This window comes from Onychostruthus taczanowskii, unplaced genomic scaffold (genome assembly GCF_017590055.1).
Source record: "Onychostruthus taczanowskii isolate IOZ18803 unplaced genomic scaffold, ASM1759005v1 scaffold27, whole genome shotgun sequence".
NCBI classification, from domain to species: domain Eukaryota; kingdom Metazoa; phylum Chordata; class Aves; order Passeriformes; family Passeridae; genus Onychostruthus; species Onychostruthus taczanowskii.
The window spans coordinates 3650045-3669723 of NW_024500017.1; the positions used below are offsets into that span (position 1 = coordinate 3650045).

The 19679-nt window shown below is 41.6% G+C and overlaps 1 protein-coding gene across 1 annotated transcript; it reads left to right on the forward strand.

Moving 5' to 3' along the window:
* The first annotated feature begins 543 nt into the window (after window positions 1–543).
* Window positions 544–18921, forward strand: COLEC10 (collectin subfamily member 10). The gene is made up of 6 exons (XM_041407576.1): window positions 544–843; window positions 11804–11875; window positions 13109–13180; window positions 15259–15312; window positions 16289–16384; window positions 17861–18921. Exons 1-6 carry the CDS (start codon window positions 696–698, stop codon window positions 18250–18252), a joined length of 834 nt encoding a protein of 277 aa, XP_041263510.1. The 5' UTR covers window positions 544–695; the 3' UTR covers window positions 18253–18921.
* Window positions 18922–19679: the final 758 nt, after the last annotated feature.

A 19679-nucleotide genomic window follows, 5' to 3' on the forward strand; every position in this document is an offset into this window, starting at 1 on the left:
TCTGGGCTTGGGGCTTGCACTGTGCAGCTATCTGTAAGCATAAACCCATCATTTGTGGGTTTCAGGCTAAAACACCCATGGATAATGTCAACTTTTCATTTTCTACCCTCGGGGCTGTGGGTACCTGGCATCCAAAGGATGAAATATAGCACTGGGGATTTCCATCCACAGTGGACTGGCAGCTCGTCTGCTGTCACTAACAGTCTCCTTGGTAGAAAGCTTTTATGGAAAAGTATCTCTACATGTTATATGCAGTCTGCATTACTCTTCCCACACAACCAGCCAAATGTATCCTATAACTAATTAGTACACACTTGGACACAATACCAAAGTCTTTTGTCCCTTGAGTAAGTGAAATGCTGGGCATGAAGAATCAGTGTCGAGAGGCAAAAAAGTTGAAAGAGAGATATTCCCATATGTTGGAGAAATTTTCCATGGCAAAAGCAGCTAAATGTCTCACTCAGATAAGAGATAAATTGGAATAAACAGCTGTCAGTGTTAAATAAATATCCTGGATAATGTGCAGGACAGAAATAACTACAGCATTGTCAAACTCCTTTCTTCACTTTATTTAGCTGCTCTTGCATGTAGCTCCCAAGCTTTCCACTGCTCCAGTTAGTGAAGCATTTATTTTTGAGTCAGCTGCATTTCTTAAGACTGTAACAACGAAAGGCATTTCCTGAGAAACTGCAAGGATGAGCAGCAAGAAAGAACAACAGCTAACGAAATATGGGACCATTGTAGTGTTTTTTATCTTGCAAGTTCAGATTTTTGGTTTTGATGTTGATAATCGACCTACAACAGATGTCTGCTCTACACACACAATTTTACCTGGACCAAAAGGTGAGGAATTATCAGGTTGCTAATGCTGAGAGCAGTACTGATAAAGGTTGGTTTTTTATCAATAGAGACTTGGAGGGATTGTGGCATGGGCTGGGCAAGATGTGAAATATTGCAATTGTACAAACATCTAGTAAACTGTAGCTGTAATGGGGGAAAATGAAGAAGCAAGGACATTTAAATTTTCATTTCTTTAGTTTCTGGTACAGTGTCACGTATTTTCATATAAGTTAGAGGTGTCTTTTTGCATCTTCCTTCACCTACACAAATCTTCTGTTATTTCTTGTGCTCATCACACAATAAAAACAGCTAACAGATACAAACTGAGGGACTTGTTTAAAAGTGGGCATGTATTGTGAACTGTTAATGGTCTGCTTTGCATCTACAGATTGGGAGAGATATACAATATTTAAATTACCAAACTGCCATTACTTTCAAATATTTATTTGTAAATACATCTCTGTGACATTCATCAGACCTGATCCAGTAGCTCTTGTTGAATTAAACAGGACCTTTGCTAGAGATTTAACAATTACTAGATCAACTCTGGCATGCACAGGTCTTTTATCTTCAAAATACTTTGCAAATATCTGAAACCAAATTTTCTGCATTAACTTACTTTTGTGTAAGACAACTAACGTCAGTGGAATTGCCTGAAGGGTATCTTATTAGGTCCCTGACATACAAATCTATCTTGCAGTGACAGATCTAAAATATATATTCCACACCGTGGCTATTGCAGTTTCAAACTATTGCTTTCTTTTTAGTAATTCATTGTATTTTTCTATAGGCTACAGACTGAGAGGGAAAAATGCAGCTGATTTAAATTTAAAACAGAAAAATATTATCAAGTCAAGAGCACTGCTACAGACTCATTTGTTTTTATGATGGATTATTCAAATGCATCTTGCTTAAAGGACCATTTTTAATCAGGAAATTAATTTCTTTATGATTACAATCCAAGTTTAATTTTTTGCTGCCACAGCATATATGCAGAGAAATGTAATGATCCCCAAGGGAGCTAGTGGGTGTTGGTTTAGTTAGTATCTAAGTAATGGCAGGATGGAGAACAAAGTTTGACAGAATTGTGTTTAACAAGTCACAAGGCTAATGAGGGGGTCTCATGACAGCACAGAGTAGCTGGGACTCCAGCTGGCTTCTGTGGCCTACCTTGTATAGGGAGCATTTGAAGGGTAGATGTTATTATTCTTTGTAAGTGCAGTACTGAGAAAATCAGGATTTAGTCATTACCAGTCCTATTTTTCCTGGCTGACATCAAGACACAAGATGAGACCAGCAGTTTATTGGCACAGCTCAGTCTACTACTTTAGATCACCATCCCCAAGATCCATGATTGGTAGAAGGAGTATTGAGTATAAATCACCTCAAAATTACAAGTTCATATCCACTGCAGGTCATCAAATACATTTTGGAGACTATGTGATATGACCCTATAAGATTAATTTCAGCTCCTACCAGAGCTGAGCTCATCCAGGACAGTTACAAGTAGTCCTTAATAGCACTGGTTGTTTTAACTTCCAGTCATCTGGGCAAAGAAAGACCAAGCAGGCTGAGTGTATGAACTACCCTCTTACTACCCAGGCATCCCTTGTAGCCAAGGATGAAACATGCTTACCTAAGAAATGTCCTGCTGTCAGTTTTCCTTCATCCATCTTATGTGTATGACTCAGAGCACATGATCCCAAGTTTATGACTACAGCCACAGGCAGAACTTTACTGTTTAAACTCTAAGCTTGATAATGGACAAGCCTCTGACTTTTGCTGCTGTAGTTTTTTCTCCCTGTGCTACACCTCTTTTGTCCCTTTGCTCACTGTTCTCTTAAAAATGGGTTTTGACTCATCCTAAACAAGTTTTACCCCGTCACCTCCACCTGTTCAGCATCTCAGCTATGGTAAAACATGGTGGTGCTCCAGAAGACAGAGGTGCTGATCTCACACACTACTTTGACCAGCTGTTTCTACCACCACAGGTTACATTCCTGTTGTGGCAACTTCCTCCTTCCATGAAAACATGGAGGTGACTAATGGGTCAAAGCAACTAGAAATGCAAGGAATGAAAAGGTATTCAATAGTTGTAAGGCTTCCTACTCTTATCCCACCTCGCCTATCCCAGTGCAAGGCATAAATTGTTATAGGCTAGATCCAGTCTGTGTGCTCCAAGTGGGATGGAGCCCGGTGCAGCAGAGACAGATGCTGCTGTTTCCATCCCACAGTACAGTGGAGAGTAGAGCATTGAGGGAGAAGGGGGGGTTTGGAGAATTCAGAATTTATAACTCTTTATTGCCTGCACTATTGGAGGCTGCATGACTCAATCCTCTAGGCATTCACAGTTGCTACAGGAACAAGCTCTCAACCTCTTCACATGCTTACCCTGAAACTCACCTGTTCAAGACGGGTTGTGAAGACAGGCCACTTACACAATCCACATGTAACTTGTCCAAGTTACTTTGTGCACGCCATATTCTTCCTCTTCAAAAACATCTCTATGTTATGCTCATACCTGAGATGTCACAAGAGCAGTATGACATGAGCAATGGGATAAAAAAAAAGGGTAATTGCAGGCTGATTACCAGAAAAGTCTGCAAACCACCTGTGACAGCCCCACCAACTCCCAGAAAACATGAAGCACAACCAGAGGCCATTGTATACAACAGCAAGAGCTCTGGAAGACTGCAGTCTCCCAGGAAGAGAAGGAATGCAGTGGATGTCCTGTCAGGTTTGCAGGTTGTGCTGCAAGGACCGCAGTGTGTCTGAGCTCCAGTGCAGCGAACCCCGCAGGCTCCAGCCCCACCTCGAGCTCACACGGTGCTCCCCAGGTGCTGCTGTCCCCCCCAGCTGCTGGTTCCCCTCACTGGGGCAAGCAAATGAAACCTGAAGCCTGTTTGCCAAGAATTATGCAATGCAGTTTATCAAATTTTTTCCAGAAAAGCAGAAAATTAAAAAGAAGAGAGAGGCAGAAGTTGTCACTCGTCTCCATTTCCTTTTCTAGGCAACACTCGGATCTCTTCTCAAAAAGAGGGGATTATTTTAAATGAAAAGTGTCTACTGCAATGGCTGCCTTGTACTGCCTTCCTGAAAAAAGATTTGAGGTACACAGTCAGCTGGCTTATATGGCAGTAAAGAACAGAAATGTGTGAGGCATTTTCTAGGATTCTTATTGAAATACCCTAGGAACACCCCTGCCCCTCTTGTCCCCTCTTATGCCCTGCCCCTGCCTATTAAAAAAAAAAAAAAAAAAAAAAAAAGAGAGAGAGATTTTCAGTGTTTGTAACTAGTGATTTTTAATGTTTGACCCAAGAAAGATGTTAGGGACAACCTGGTCCTAGCTGGGCAGTTGTGGCACAGAAACTCTGAAAACTTACATCATCTGACACTGATTCACAGCTGAGTAACTGGGGCAATAATGATCACGTTCTGTACTTCATTGACTTCTTGAGTCCAAAGAGAACCAAGAAATGAAGTATAAATGAAACAATGGATTTTCCAGGGCAGCTAGGTTCTTGGCCTAGCAAAAGCAGTCATGGCTCTATTGCTTACTTTCTACCATTCCAAGCCTGGAAGCAAAGCAGGCTGGCTGCTGAGAAAGGGGACTGTGGGGGGGCAGCAGCTAGCAGTGAGAGCAAAGGCACAGCTGGTGTGGCCATGGCAGCATCAGGAGGCTCAAGCTCTTCTCCCCTGCACTCTGCCTTTGAGGGGTGTCCCAGCTCAGTCCTTTCTTCCAGCCTGCTCTCCCCTGGAGACTGCAAGCTCTGATCTGCAAAGGAAGTTTTAAGTGGGCTGTTGACATAGATGAGACAGGAGTTGACCTGTTGCAAGTAAATCAATAACATGAGGGTAGAAACAAGCAGAGGACAACCAAAAACCTCTGACTTCTGAACTCCCATTAAATATGTGAGCAGGGGCTGGCTTCACATGGATTCATGGGCTCTCAGCACTTCAGAAGAACTGGCTCTAGATCTTGCTGTCTGTCCCTGATCCCAGTTCATTTTCTTTGAAATCCAAACACAAGAACTTTAAAGCCTTGAATCAGATCCAGGTTGAGAAACTGGAATAAGATGAAATCTGAAGAGCACTGGGAGTTTCCCATAGCAGTTTAGATGTAAAATGTTTCTTTATCATTATTTCTGACAAATGATGCTTTTAAACTCTGTGACATTGGCTGGTACCTCAAAATAGCATTTACTGTGGTCACCAGTATAGCTGTCCATCTCTTAGCTTTAATTGTGCTTACGCAGTTCCACTCCTGGAAAATCTCAAACTCTTTCAGAAACCAGATATGCTGCTATCCACGGTGCCTTCCAAAAATATAAAATGCTTTACCACATCCTATAGCTGTTCAAATCTATAACTAAATTTTCCTCTTAGTGCCTCACTTTTGATCTGAAGAGTCCTTTAATTTCAACATATAATTCTATTTTTCATGGCTTCCAGAATTCCTTGTTTTAGCACACAGTAAATTTCTGGAAATTATCAGCCTGAGCTACAAAGCTCAGGGGACTTAAAAACATAAATTCAAGAAATAGAGGGTCTGTATTTCTCACCAATGGCAGTCTGATTCCTCACTGAAGCCACCATAATTCATGGGTCTCTGAGATCATGTCAGAATGGCAGCACAAGAGGCTGGGAAAATCAAATCAGGCAGACCAAGTAAAAGGAGAATCAAGAATGATTGAAATTATTTCTGTGTTATTAAAGAAATAATGTATATTCCATTCTTGCAAAAGGTCCACATTTTCAAATAGTACAAGTCAGCAGAGGTTCACTGAGCCTACTGAAGGCTTGGGTATGCCTCATGCAATGAAATACGAGAGGAGGGTATTTCTAATGAAGTCAAATTTATAAGTAGAAAATCAATCACAGAATACAATTTTTTTTCTTGAAGATTCTTTTTATTTTACAAGGGAAGGGCTTGTACTGTCTAATTTGAACCTAGGTGAAGAAAGATAATCTGTATAAGAATGGTGCATATGTAGGAGCCCTGCACGTTCCTGCAGGGCACCTGGGAAGGGGACCATGGGTGCAGTTTCACCCTACAGCTGAACATACTACTCAGCTCTCAGGTTTTCTGACAAAAAAGGGAGGCCAAACATCTTCTTTTTCTTCTATTCTGACCATGTGGTCCCTGCTTTACCTTGTGCTGGCTCAGCTATTTCACAGACTCCCAGAATATTATGAGTTGGAAGGGACCCACAAGGATCATTGAATCCAACTCTTACGTGAATGGCCCACCTAGGGACTGAACCCAAAAATCTCAGCATTGTCAGCACCGGGCTCTGGCCAAACCAGGCTCTTCACTGAGCTGCTTCAGCTCACTCATTAAAAATGTGTATCTGCCTTATTGATATTCCTCTGTTTAAGGAGATTAATTTATTCAAAATAGGGTGAAAAGAGTGCTCAACATCAGGCAGGGGGGAGGGAGGCATGCAGGACAGTGCTGGGAACTGAGGGGAGGAGGACGGACAGGGAAGGGAACATCACGTCAGATAGGCAGCTGATGTCAAGAAATCCTCTCCTCACTAGCCAAATGCATCATGAAAGCAAGAATGCACACTGTTATGGGAAATTTGCTAAGGATCTAAAAGACACTGAAAGTGAAATCAGAGGAAATTTTGAGTCTTTCCATTGACGTAACTGTGACGCGCTCATATATTGGAAATACAAACAGGACTGTTTGCTTATTTCTTAAAGTCTGTGACTCCCTCTAGTGACAAACCCTCTCGGCAGATACCGTGTATGCCCATGTGCTGCAAAGGTTCTTCCTGCTCAGGTCACTCTGTCCCAAGCTACACAGCTAATCCTGTGAGGTTCTTCCGGGAGGGCAGGCATTCAGTTTCTCCTGTAGGGTTCTCAAGGCTTCAGAATTATGTTCATCTCCTTATCCTTCCAGTCTGGATAAGGAGAGACAGAAATCACCTGTACTCTTCTCGTTCAGTCTCTGGAAGTGGGGAGGGTCCGTCTGCCGCCCACAAATTCCCACCTGGACTAAGAGCATGGAACATGGAGCCCAGCAGAACTGTGCCACACGTAACAAATTCCATACCAAGCCTTTGTGCTAGGGCATTGGCTATGCCTAGGAATGATAAATGCATCTAAGGCAAGCAGTGCAAAGCTGCTTGCCTTGCTTGAGAATATCACCATGCGGTATTCTCATCAAGATTAAAAGAAAGATTCTCATCCTTCCCCCCTCAAAGCAAATTAGCCATTAGGCCCAGGGCTTTTCAAAGAGTCTTTGGCTGATAGTGGGATTTTTTCAGTTTGGAGTATTTGGTGTAGGAGGACAACTGTGCTGCAGCCCAGCATAAGTGATGTTTCCATTGCTTGAAAGGGTGGGCATGTCTGGATTCAGGAGGGAGACATACCTGCAAAAGAGAGGATGAGAGAGCACTAACATTTCTGTAGTATTTAGCTGACCTGAGGCCACAGCACACCTGACAAAGTGGTCCCAGGGAGTCTCTTAGGACAGCTCCAAATGTGCTGAGAGGTACTAATGCACAAGACCAGTTCAGAGTCTCCTCTCAGCTTTAGCCTTCAGACACCTACAGAAATGCTCTCACTCTGATGCAGATAAACGTGGGCTCTGAAACCCCCAGGAACTACACCCAGGTTCTCCAAGAGCCATGGTCAACCCTTGATTACAAGACTTGGAGAGTCACTAAATATCTGTGAGCAAGATCTATGCACTTGAAAACGTCCTAAGTTCATAAATACAAACCAGATAAATTGCCTACAAAAGATTCAGCAGGGAAATCTAAGTCACTTGAAGGTCAATAAATTCTTACTAATTAAATTCTTACCAAAGGCAACCTCTCAATATTTAGTTATTTATTCTTATTTAGCCAAACTCCAAAAAAGACAGAGCCCCTTTCAACAGCTTAAAAATCTTACTGGTAATTCGACCTTCAGCATTTTCCTGAGCTTGTTTACAGAAGGTCTGTGGCTCCCTCTCAATTACAATTAAAATTTTCTAATGGCTGCAAAATTTACATACTTCTTATGGTTTCTGCTCTTCTGCCTCGCAAAGTCCCAAGCTGGAAGAGTCTAGTGATTTACTGCTTCAGATATTTCTCCCAGCAATCTGGTATTTCACACCTGTGACACACAAGAAACAAATCAGCTTGAAGAAATACTAACAAGGCTGAGAAATAGTCTTACTTCAGTTAATCACTCCAAGTGCTTCTTCACCCACGCTTCAAATGCCAGTGCAGTATAATATCTGACATCTCTGCAACCACAGTTTTAAAGTGACAATCTACTAATTAGGTTAAAATTTAACCTGACACTGCCCCAAGTGCAAAACAGCACAAAGGAGAGGTTAGCCTCTAGGTACAGATAACAAGCATATGAGGTCAGGGATCAGAAAATTTGTGTTGCACAAAGCACAGTACTACAAAACTCAAAAAACCAGTTCAGAGTACTAGCAGGACAGATATTTTTTTTCCCAGAAGATTAAAATTTAAAAAAGGGTGGCTAATGCAGTGGGATGGCTAGTACACATGAAGTCTCAGAGGAAAGGGAGGGATACTTATGGCAAACTAGAAATAAAGCCAACTCAACCCCTGCCCAAAACAGTCAGCCAACCTCTCACACTCTCCTACCTGGCTGCAAATCATAGCAAGACCACAAGAGGGAAGCACAACCCAAGAGTTCACATTTCGTGCCAGAATTTGAGATCACAGCACGCAGCAGCTCAAGGAGGACAGAGCACGTACCATATCAGCATGCACTGGGCTTAATCTAGTCGTAAATTAACAATAAAATGGTATCAATAACTAATACTGTTTGTTTCTACCCTTGTTTTGTAACGGCTTACGTATTCTCAGATGACAGGTGGGGAGAAAAGCAGGATTACCCTCTCTTATAGACAGACAAATTACTTTTCTTCCCATTTTCCTGGATTTGAAAGTAAGACAGAGTGTGGCAGGCTTCTTTACACAAAAATGAAACCGGTGATGGAACTTATTTCCCTCTCCCTTAGGTTTTTAGAGGTCTTAAGCAAAAATTTGGATCACATAAGGTGTTAAAAAAATTTGAGGCACTCCCTGACCTCTGGAAATCTCCAGAACAAACTTGGCCACGCCTTTCAATCCTCTCCCCTGTCAGCTCTCAGGCTGATGGTCCATTCAGGACAATGTAGCTTCAGCTCCAGCAGCCCTAGATGTGTAAATCTTGTTACAAAGTCCCTCAGGAAAAGTCACTGGATCTTTCAGTGGGAAGGAAGGAAGGAAGGAAGGAAGGAAGGAAGGAAGGAAGGAAGATCTTGCACAGAGATCTTCCTTCTGCAAACAGTACTTCCATAGTCTTTTACTCTACAGAGCAGCCTGCACAGAATGGAACTGGCTGATCTGAGAAAGGTGAGGAGGACTGCCAGGATGACAAGCCCTGGTTTGGAAGGTCAGCAGGAATATGGTTTGTTTTCCACAGGCCAAGGAATCTCCCTCAGCAGCTTTTATACCAGACCCAGAATTACAGCATATTTTACTCAAAGGAATTCATTGCACAGGGAAAGGCTGGACATGAAAAGCCTCTCCCATCTCCCTTCCTTATCAAAGAACATGGTCTATTTGTGAAATATTGCCATGTTGCATTTCTAGTCAAGATTCATCCAGCCTTTCTAGTCTTTGGATCATGCATTGCCTCCTTTCTATTATCACATATATTTCCCCCATATGGGTTTACAGACAATGATGAGATCAGCTCTTAATCTGCTCCCAAACTGTCCTTTCACAAGCCCTTTATCACCCTCTGGGAACTTTTCTGAATTTCTGAACTACTGAAAAGTGATTTTTGCACCTTCACAAGGGTTTCATACATGGATTTGGAACGAACAATTTCCTCTTGTTAGCACTGAAATCAACAGCAAAATTAAACCATGCATTCTCTAGCTCTGCTGTTTGGTGGTCAGTAGAATCATAAAACCATAGAATGGTCTGGGTTGGAAGGAACCTTAAAGGTCATCTCGTTCCAATCCCCCTGCCATGAACAGAGACACCTTTCCGTGAGATCAGGTTGCTCAGAGCCCCATTCTGCCTGGCCTTGAACACTTCCAGGGATGGGACATCTGCAACTTCTCTGGGCTAACCACCCTCACAGTATGGAATTTCTTTTTAATATCTAACCTAAATCTACTCTCCTGCAGTTAAACTCATTCCCTCTTCTCCTGTCCTTGTAAAAATTCTCTCTCCATCTTTCTTGTAGGCTCCCTTCAGGTACTGGAAGGCTGCAATTAGGTCACCCCAAAGCCTTTTTTTTTCCAGGCTGAACAAAACCAAATCTTCCAGCCTCTCCTCATAGGAGAGGTTTTCCATCCCTCTGATCAACTTGGTGGAGTCCAGAGCAACTCCTCTGGACTTGCTCCAATAGGTCCATGTCCTTCCTCTGTGTCCTTCCTCATCAGAGGTGGATGCAGGTGGGGTCTCACCAGAGCAGAGTGAAGGGACAAAATCACCTCCTTGACCTGCTGCCCACTCTGGTTTTGATGGAATCCAGAACATGTTTGACTTTCTGGCCTGTGAGTGCACATTGTCAGCTCATGTCCAGCCTCCCCCCCACCAGCACCCCCAAGTCCTTCTTGGAAGGACTGGAACTCAGTAAAAGCAGGCATCCTTTCATCAGCTCCCAGCTCAGACCCACAGCTTCAGCTGAATATTTAAGGAGCTTGGCTTTTAGAAATATACACTAGCTTTTACAGTATTTTTAGGACCCAGTGAAAAGAGACATGTTTAAAATTTATATTGCTGACTGCTTTTAGACTTTTCTTTTCCTACGTTACCTTTGGAAGCTGGTGTTAAAAAAAAAAGAGCCTGAGTGAGCCAGCACACACCACATTGTTTCCTCCTTGTCCACCCCTTCAGCAGCAATTGTTTCCTCCCTTCAATGTGAAGTTCAGCCCTTTATCTTCCTTGGCCCACTGACCTTGCCCACCAAAGGGCATCCTGACCAACAGGGTGAGTCTGCCCTTCACAAGAGAGTCCCAGCATGGAAGGGCTTTTTCAGCATAAAGGGACAGGCTCAGTTCAGTCCATGTAACTGGAATAGAAAGGAGCCAAACAGCTAAAACTAAATTTTATGTGCTGCAATTAATGTGCAGCACTTCTCATCTGCTATCACTCTGCAGAACAGCCCATGACATGCTTACTTGTGGAAGGAAATAACATTTCTTTCTGACTAATTCCTGCCTTGTGCCTTTACCCTATACGCTGCACAGTGAGAGACTGTCTTCCAGCAGTGAAAGTGCTTATACAGAACTATAGAGGAACCTGTGTAACAGGGTCTCAATCTCATTTAGAGAAATCTCTACCATAATAAATGCAATGATTTTGCCTCTTACAGATATTCTGTCTATGATCTTTCAAAATAAAGCATTGGAGCAATTGCAAAACAAGTTTCTTGTATCAACATACAAATGCCATCTGTCAAAAAATGAAGGCAAGGATTGTGTCACATTAAGTGCCAGGGTCTATGTCAAGATCTATTTCAACATATTTACATTCCTCTCATTCCAAAAGCATCTGCATACCCTGAACACAGAGTCACTAGGAATGGAATCACTAGGAACAATTAACAAACACCTGTTGCCTCCCTTGGCAGTTTGCCCTAGTGTGCTCAAGTTTCCCAATACCAAAAGATTGGTTTATTTATCTGCTTTATAGTTAATAATGCTGGAAGTGTAGGAGTACGAATTGCTGTTGTATAATTTTCATGTTGTAACAGCCTCTCTGAAAGGGAAAGTCCTTAGCTTTTCCTATTGATGGTCAGATTCCTCATCTCTTTTCTGAAAAGTTATCCCATGGCTGCTGTGCTTTCAATGTGAAATAAAAAGAAATCAGTAGGGCAAAAAAAAAACCCATGAACTTTTCTTTCTGAATGTGTTTAGTTGTACTTACTGCACTGAGAGAAATGTACCATGATGGGTTTTTTTCTGTTTTTTTTTTTTTTTTTTAAGGGGATGAAGGTGAAAAGGGAGACAGAGGAGAAGTAGGCAAACAAGGAAAGGTTGGACCAAAAGGACCAAAAGGTATCTATGATGGTTTGTTGGCTATTGCTGGCATATGAATATCATTATAAACAACTGTATGTATGTATGACTGTCATGAGTGTGATTCATAAAACCTAGATCATATACATAATCAGAAAGATTACTTTTACTGAAATTAGCCTTTAATTGAAATTGAATTTTGAGCATTATTGCCTAGCAATATGTCAGAGTGCTCAATAAAATTTGGTTTCAGTTGTCTGTATTCTGCAGACAAAGCAAACAAAGCCATACACACACAAATAAAAAGTTAATCTGATCAAACAGAGTCCAAATGAGAACAAGGAGTTGCAGATATTTCAGGACTTGCCTCAATTTAATATGTCCTATATCCACAGTGTGACCTAGGCATATCATTTGGAGGCACCAGATATGACCATGTCAACCTTGTTTGCATACTCTAATTTGAAAGTTTAATTTATCTTTAGAGTTTAATAATAATGCATATCCAAAATCTTCCTTCCTTGACTGTGGCTTAAGATTAGGCAGGAAATCTTTTACTTTTATAGAAACTTTAAAATCACTCTGTTATTATTGTTATAATAAAAAACTTTTTCCATTTTAAAATGCATTCTTACAATTTTGCTTCTTACCTTAAAATGAACAGCAGGTAAGATACAAGGAATTCAGGGGATCAACAATTTACAAAGCATCTTATTGATGTTAAAGTCCTTTTGCAAACTGAGATTCTCTAGATTGGCCTGTCATCATTAGTCAGCTATTTCAGAACTTACACTATTTATTAATCAATTTAAAAGGACACCTGTTATTTTGGTGCTCTGAAGACTGAGAAAACACACAGAGCAAAATTAGTAGCTCTCTACTTGCAGTCCTGCTTTAAGAAGGACTCCCAGCAAAGCCACACGGACTTAGGAAAGTGTTCTGCCTGGGGTGGAGAGAAATAAAAGGTGTCAGCTTGATTTGACTGTGAAGTAAATCACTAGCAGATTTAGTTTCTATTTTCTCTAAGACAATATGATGTTCGAGCGGGAAATTCTATTAAGGTTCTATGCCATGTCCTACTGTCATACCCTACCGGAGCAGAGATCTGGCTGCACTCTCCCAAATATCCTCAGGGCTGCGCTCACTTCACTTTTCCACACAGAGAGACTGGCCACACACAGGAAAAACAGCAGCAGTAGAGACATAAACAATGCCTAGAAAAGAAATTACAACAACCACCCATACTCATTTCTTCTTCATTTCTTCTCTTAGGAAACAAAGGACCAGTGGGCGATGTTGGTGACCAGGGAATGCTTGGTAAAATTGGTCCAATTGGTGGAAAGGGTAAGCTCTGGTCTGGGAATTTTCTTGGGGTTTTTTCCCTCAAGGTAAATATGTGCTTTATGAGAGCTCCAGATATGGTGCAATATTGGATAATGGTACAACCAATGCTCTCCAAATAAAGTTATGCATAAAGATTGGTATGAGAGTGAACTGAAATACCTTCGTTTTATTTCTTCATGCAATATATCCAACTAATTTGGCAAAAATAATTTCTTTTATGAGTCAAGACATCAATTCTCTTTGATGGATCTAGTTGAAGGTGTTTCTGCTCATTGCATGGGGATTGGACTAGATGACCTTTAAAGGTCACTTCCACCCCAAACTATTCTACAATTCTGTGGTAAAAGAAGAGGAAGAAATCCAGTTCCTGTGAAATAAATCCTCTGAGCACTCTAAGAGAGAAATTTGTGCCTTTGATTTAGATGCTGAAGACCTAAGTTAATGTCCTGCTGCTGGAGAGGATAGCACACCTTGTCACCTGCACTGCTGTGAGTCACATGAGCAAGCAATGCACAGGGCATCCCTGCCCTGTTAAGGAATGAATTCAGGAATTTTAAGAAGGTGCTCACATAAGCAGGGATGGCAACTACTTGCAAATCAAGGTAGACTCCAAATCTGCCTGGACAATAATTTCATGAAATTGTGCTCTATTTATCTATAGAAGAAGCTCAGGCATTCCTTTCTGATATTCCTAAAGAGCTACTTAAGAAGGAATAGTACTTCTGCCACAAGGAGGCCTGCCTTGAAAGCTGATCAGCGACACCACCATTGCCAGGAGAACTCTGGGGTCTCAGACCAGCACATCAACTTGGATATGCTGTTGAGTGGGTGGAACAGCCTCTCTGGAGAGCTTCTCAAACCACTGTTTTTAACAAACCTTTCATGGCCTCCAGCCAGCCTCAGTATCAGGCAAGAAGGAAATATTTTGACCTGAGGGATTAATTTTCAGAAGTACCTAGAAAACTGAAAAATCAGAGAGTTATCTCCTAAAATGTCTTCAATCTCCAAAGGAGACAAAAATGAACAATCTCACAAGTTGCTTTTCTTTATCCAAAAGTAAACCAACATTCTGAGCCTTTAAATCAAGTTTTTCTTTAATCTGAATGCACAATTTATTGTCCCCATACAGTTTTTTTCTCGTTTTCTTTATTTGCGGAAGCAAAGGTCACTGTTTAAATCTATGACTAAACATTGGAGTTCTTAATGAAACAAGCCTGAAATTCCAGCTTGCAAGTGTGCAGTGTCAAGCACTGCTAATTAAAATGACAGCCCACATCTGAATTCTTTAAAAAAACACAAGTAAAGTAACACATATAAAGTAAAAAGTACATAAAAATGTGGTCATCAATGAGGCAGAATAATTATTAGTATGTTTTGACCTCTGAAGGTTTTATTCATAAAAGAGCTGACATGAATTTCAGATTAAGTCCAGCTGTTCCTGACCCAAATTACAACTGAGATTTTTTAAAGAACAGGTCACCTTCAGTTATACAGTCGCAGAGCATTTGGAGAAGTATTTCTATCCTTCTTATAATTTACAAAAGAGAGGGAAAGCAGTGGGATGCAAATAAATCACATTTCCATAAACTGAAGTGCTGCTCCTTAATGACGTCCCTCCATGCAGGTGCCAACTGCTGCCCGCACACGCAATCTCTTGCACGCATGAATTCAGTGGCTCAGAGCACACCTGCTGCCTCATCTCACCATGGAGCTACTGAACCTGGGGAAGGGCTCTGCCCTGCAGCCCCTGAGAGGACCCAGATCTCACCTTTTCAAGATTTCTTAAGTGCTTTCAGCCTCTCAGGATCATTTTGCAGTTTACATTTAAAGTAAGTGGTACCAGGAACCAGCAGCACACAAGATGCCTGTGTTATCAGTGAGTTAGCTATTAAAGGGTTTTCCTTTCCATGCACCAGAATTAATCTTGGTTTGTTTGACTTGGCACATCTTCCAGTACAGTCCATCAGAGCTTCCTATCAAAAGCACATTGTTAATATATTATTAAACAGGTTTTTGGATATGCTTCCCTGACACATGCACTGTCTGAGATCTCAGAATATATTTTCCTCTTTATTCAGGTGACAAAGGAGCCAAAGGCTTACCAGGGGTTTCAGGAAAAAAAGGAAAAGCAGGTATGCTGTGCATCCTTCTGGGCAGAATGGTCAAATCTGCTGGATCTTTGATTTCAGGGTTGGTTGGTATGGAATTCCATGAAATTTTGAGGCCCAAGGAAAATAGATTGAAAGGCGCAAGGAAAATAGATGAAGTGTAATTGAGGCCCAAGGAGAATAGATGAAACGTAATTCATCATCAAAATGTTTTGTTGAACAAAATAAAGGATAGTGTAGGGACATGACTGATTCCTATGAATACATCAGTATACACAAAATATGAAGTCACCCAAATTCATGGGCAATATTTGGTATCATAAAAACTAACAAACAGGCCAGCAGTATGCATTTTAACTGGATACTAGAAAAAAGTTTCTTAGTATCAAAGGAATCAAGCTCTTTAACAGTTTCCTAATAGGAGCATGGGGATGAAAAAGTAAGTGATTTTAAACAGAAACATAATCTGCTGTCAAATTAATGCAATGCATTTGCTTACAGGAGGAGAATTTGACTCGGATGAACTAGAAACCTAGTAACCTAGTAACCTTGAATGGTTACCCACCTTGAACATATACTAGTGTTTATTTTTAAGAGATTGCATATAAAATGACCATTTGGTGCTTAATGGAAAACTATCAGCAACTTATTTTCTTTCTGAGAAAAACAAAAGAACAAACAAAACCTCTAGCAAGCCAAATTCCAGTTAAAAAAAAAGGATTAACTGAGACTTCAGTGCTTGAAATATATTGATTATTTGGATTGGTATTAACTTGCTTAAGCCAGTTAGCAAGGGAGTGTACAGAGTGTACAGAGCCAAAACATTAAACACTTTGATCAACAGAAGTGTAGCCAGTGGGGTAAGGTGAGACTGGCTCTCCATAAGTGGAGCCCAGGTCTTCAGAAGCTTTGGAAGTGGGATACAGGTGACTCTCCATGCACACACATACCCCCAAATGCTTCTAAATAGGTAAATGCTCTGTCTTTTGTATTGCATCAGGCACGGTCTGTGACTGTGGAAGATACCGCAGATTTGTTGGACAACTGAATATCAATGTTGCTCGTCTTAACACATCCATCAAGTTTGTGAAGAATGGTAAGGATCCTTATGTATTTGAGGGGATTTATTTGACTCCAATGACAGATATCACTGCTATTCTTCTACCATTGGTGCTCTATGGAAATGTCCACGGATGACCCAGAGAGAGGGTCTGCTGTTTCAGGCACTCTGAAAACCCATAAGGATAAAAGGATCAGATGACTAAAGCAAAAAAAAAAAAAAAAAAGAAAAGAAAAATTACAGAAGTTATCAACAGCACAAGAGAATACATCATGAAAAGCACAAGGAATGATTTGCTAGCCACCTCTGCACTGTCACTGTGCTCAGGTTTGCTAGCCAGTCAGGCAATATAAGGGAGAAGTTTGTGCCAATCTGCTCCAGAGAGGAAGGAAGAGCAATAAGAATCTCTTGATCTTTCTGCTGCCCAGGAAGGCTGCAGACTCAGTTCTCCTAATGCTCCCCTCAGTGCACACACAGTTTTCCTGTAACAAGGGACCAACACTTGAGGCTATGGGTTATAAGAAGGCACATTTGCAGGCAGTGCTGTTGGGTGGGCAGTACAAACTGCCCCACTGAAAGAAAGGGAGTTTTCTGGCATAAAAGTGATTTTGAGACAGCTCTACCACTGCTTCCAGGACTAAGGTTATATCAGTAAATTAAATGAATTTGAGACTGTTCTTTGTCACTGTGGGCATCCAGCACAGAACAACACCCACCTATTTTAAAAATTCTACAAAACTGAATGATGTATTATCAACAAGTGTCCCTCTACTAAATTCTAAGCTGTGCCTGGGGTAACTCCTGAATTATTTGGGAGAGTGTTAATTTTCTGAGGCCAAACTCTGATCAGGACCACTCCAGCAATCCATTAGCAGAGACAATCAATTTCCAGCAACTCAGGCATGCTCCTTGGCACTGCTTAATTCACTATGCTATAAACTCACTGGTTGAGAGTCTGCCTTTTAAAGCTGCTGAGCAACCACAATCTTCTTCCAAGTCAATGTCAAAGTGCTACAGCAGGTCTGAGTATCAGGCCATATCTAAAATGTCTTATCTTAGCAGTCACATTCATTTTCCTCCACATGGAAAGGGCCTGAAAATCTATTTATATCGCTGTGTTTCTACCCCTGGGCACTCTTTCACAACTATATTCAAGAACATACAAAGGAGTAAGGTGATGCAGAATTAGACATTGCCATTTGACAATTTAGCATGCCTTAAGTTGATTCCTGGACTAAACATCCAGGAAATAAAACTGAAGTATCACAGGAGACGCGCCGATCAGGACTGAGTAGTTCTTGTCCTAATGTGTGCTAAGTGCTTGATAATCCCATTAGTGACATCAATCTCTGATCATGTCCTCATCATTCATCATAAATTAATGGTGGTGGGAATACTCTTCCTCCTTCCCTTTTATTAATTCTAATGTAAAAATCATCTTATTGTCATATTGGAATAGAATAGTCTTCAGCATCTGTTGACATGCCACTAAGCAATTTTTCTTCTTCAAAGTTATAGCAGGTATCAGGGAGACAGATGAGAAATTCTATTACATTGTGAAAGAAGAGAAGAATTACAGAGAAGCCTTGATCCACTGCAGGGACAGAGGAGGATCACTGGCCATGCCTAAAGATGAGGCAACCAATGCCTTGATTGCTGACTACATCTCCAACAGCGGCCTGTTCCGAGCCTTCATTGGGCTGAATGACATGGAAAGAGAAGGACAGTTTGTGTATGCAGACAACAGCCCACTGCAGAACTACAGTAACTGGAAGCAAGGGGAGCCTCATGACCCAGCTGGTCACGAGGACTGTGTGGAAATGCTCAGCACAGGAGAGTGGAATGACTCTGAGTGCCAAGTCACCATCTACTTCGTCTGTGAATTCCTCAAGAAGAGGAAATAAAAGAGCCAGAGAATGTGCCTGGCACCTGCTGTACATACAATAACCCATCCTCATTCATTTATGGTAGGGAGAGTAAATCAGGGACAGGAAACCAGGAACAGGGCTCAACCCAGCCTTCACATCACTGGGCTAAGTAAGAGTAAGTACTGTTTAGTCATCAGTGACCATAAAGTCAGCACGGGTCTGCAGGGGGCATCCAGACAGTTGTGAATTTTTATTTCATTTCTACATGCATTTTAGGGTTGGTATTTCTATGTGTAATTTGGGGGTAAATTTGGAGCATGCAGAGGTGAATATAATTTCACCAGTTCCAGAAATAGTAATATCATTGGTATAGGAAGTACTGATGTGGTTTGTGAAGTCCACAGATGGAAAGAGCATGACCTTCATTAATCTCTGACTTGCATAGGGAGTCCTAGTAATTTCCCTTATGACTTCAGAGCTCAAAGTAAAGGTTTTAAGTATCTCTTGAAAAAAATCCTTCTTTTGTTAAAATCATAATTTGAGGTGGAAGGTATCTCTTGAGGTCATTTGGTTAAATCTTGCATGCAAAGTAAAACCAACTTCAAACTTAGAAGTTTGATTTGGCTCGTTGATTTGGCTGTGCAATTATATTGCCTGACAGACGTTTATCTGGTCTTCTGCAAAGCCTTTGACACGGTTCCCTACAATAACATTCTCTCTAAATTGGAGAGATGCATTCATTGGGTAGACTGTAAGGTGGATAAACAATTGGTTAGATGTTCGCATCCAGAGGGTGTTGGTCAATGGCTCAGAGTCCCAATGGACATCAGTGACAAGGGATGTCCCTCAGGGATCTGTACTGGGACCAGCACTATTTAATATCTTCATTGTTGACATAGACAAAGGCATGAAGTGCACCCTCAGCACATTTGCAGATGGCACCAAGCTGAGTGGTGCAGTTAACACACCTGAAGGGTGGGATGCCACTCAGAGGGATTTGGATGCCATGAGGGAAGTGGCCCATGGGAACATTATGAGGTTTAACAAGACCAAGTGCAGTGTGCTGCACTTGAGCTGGGGCAACCTCTGGAATCAGCCCAGGTGAGGGATGAACAGATTGACAGCAGCCCTGCCCAGCAGGATGGCAGGATGGACGTAAGCCAGCAATTTGCACTCAGAGGCCAGAAAGCCAAACAGATCCTGGGCTGCATCCAAAGCCCTGTGATTCTGCCCCTCTACTTTGCTCTGGTGAGGCCCCACCTGCAGTGCTGTGTCAGTTCTGGGGTCCCCAGCACAGAAAGGCTATGGACCTGTTGGAGCAAATCCAGAGGAGGCCGTAAGATGATCAGCAGGATGGAGCACCTCTCCTGTGAGGAAAGGCTGAGAGATATGGTTTTGTTCAGCCTGGGAAAAAAAAAAAAAATTAGGGTGACCTAATTGCAGCCTTCGAGTACCTGAAGGGA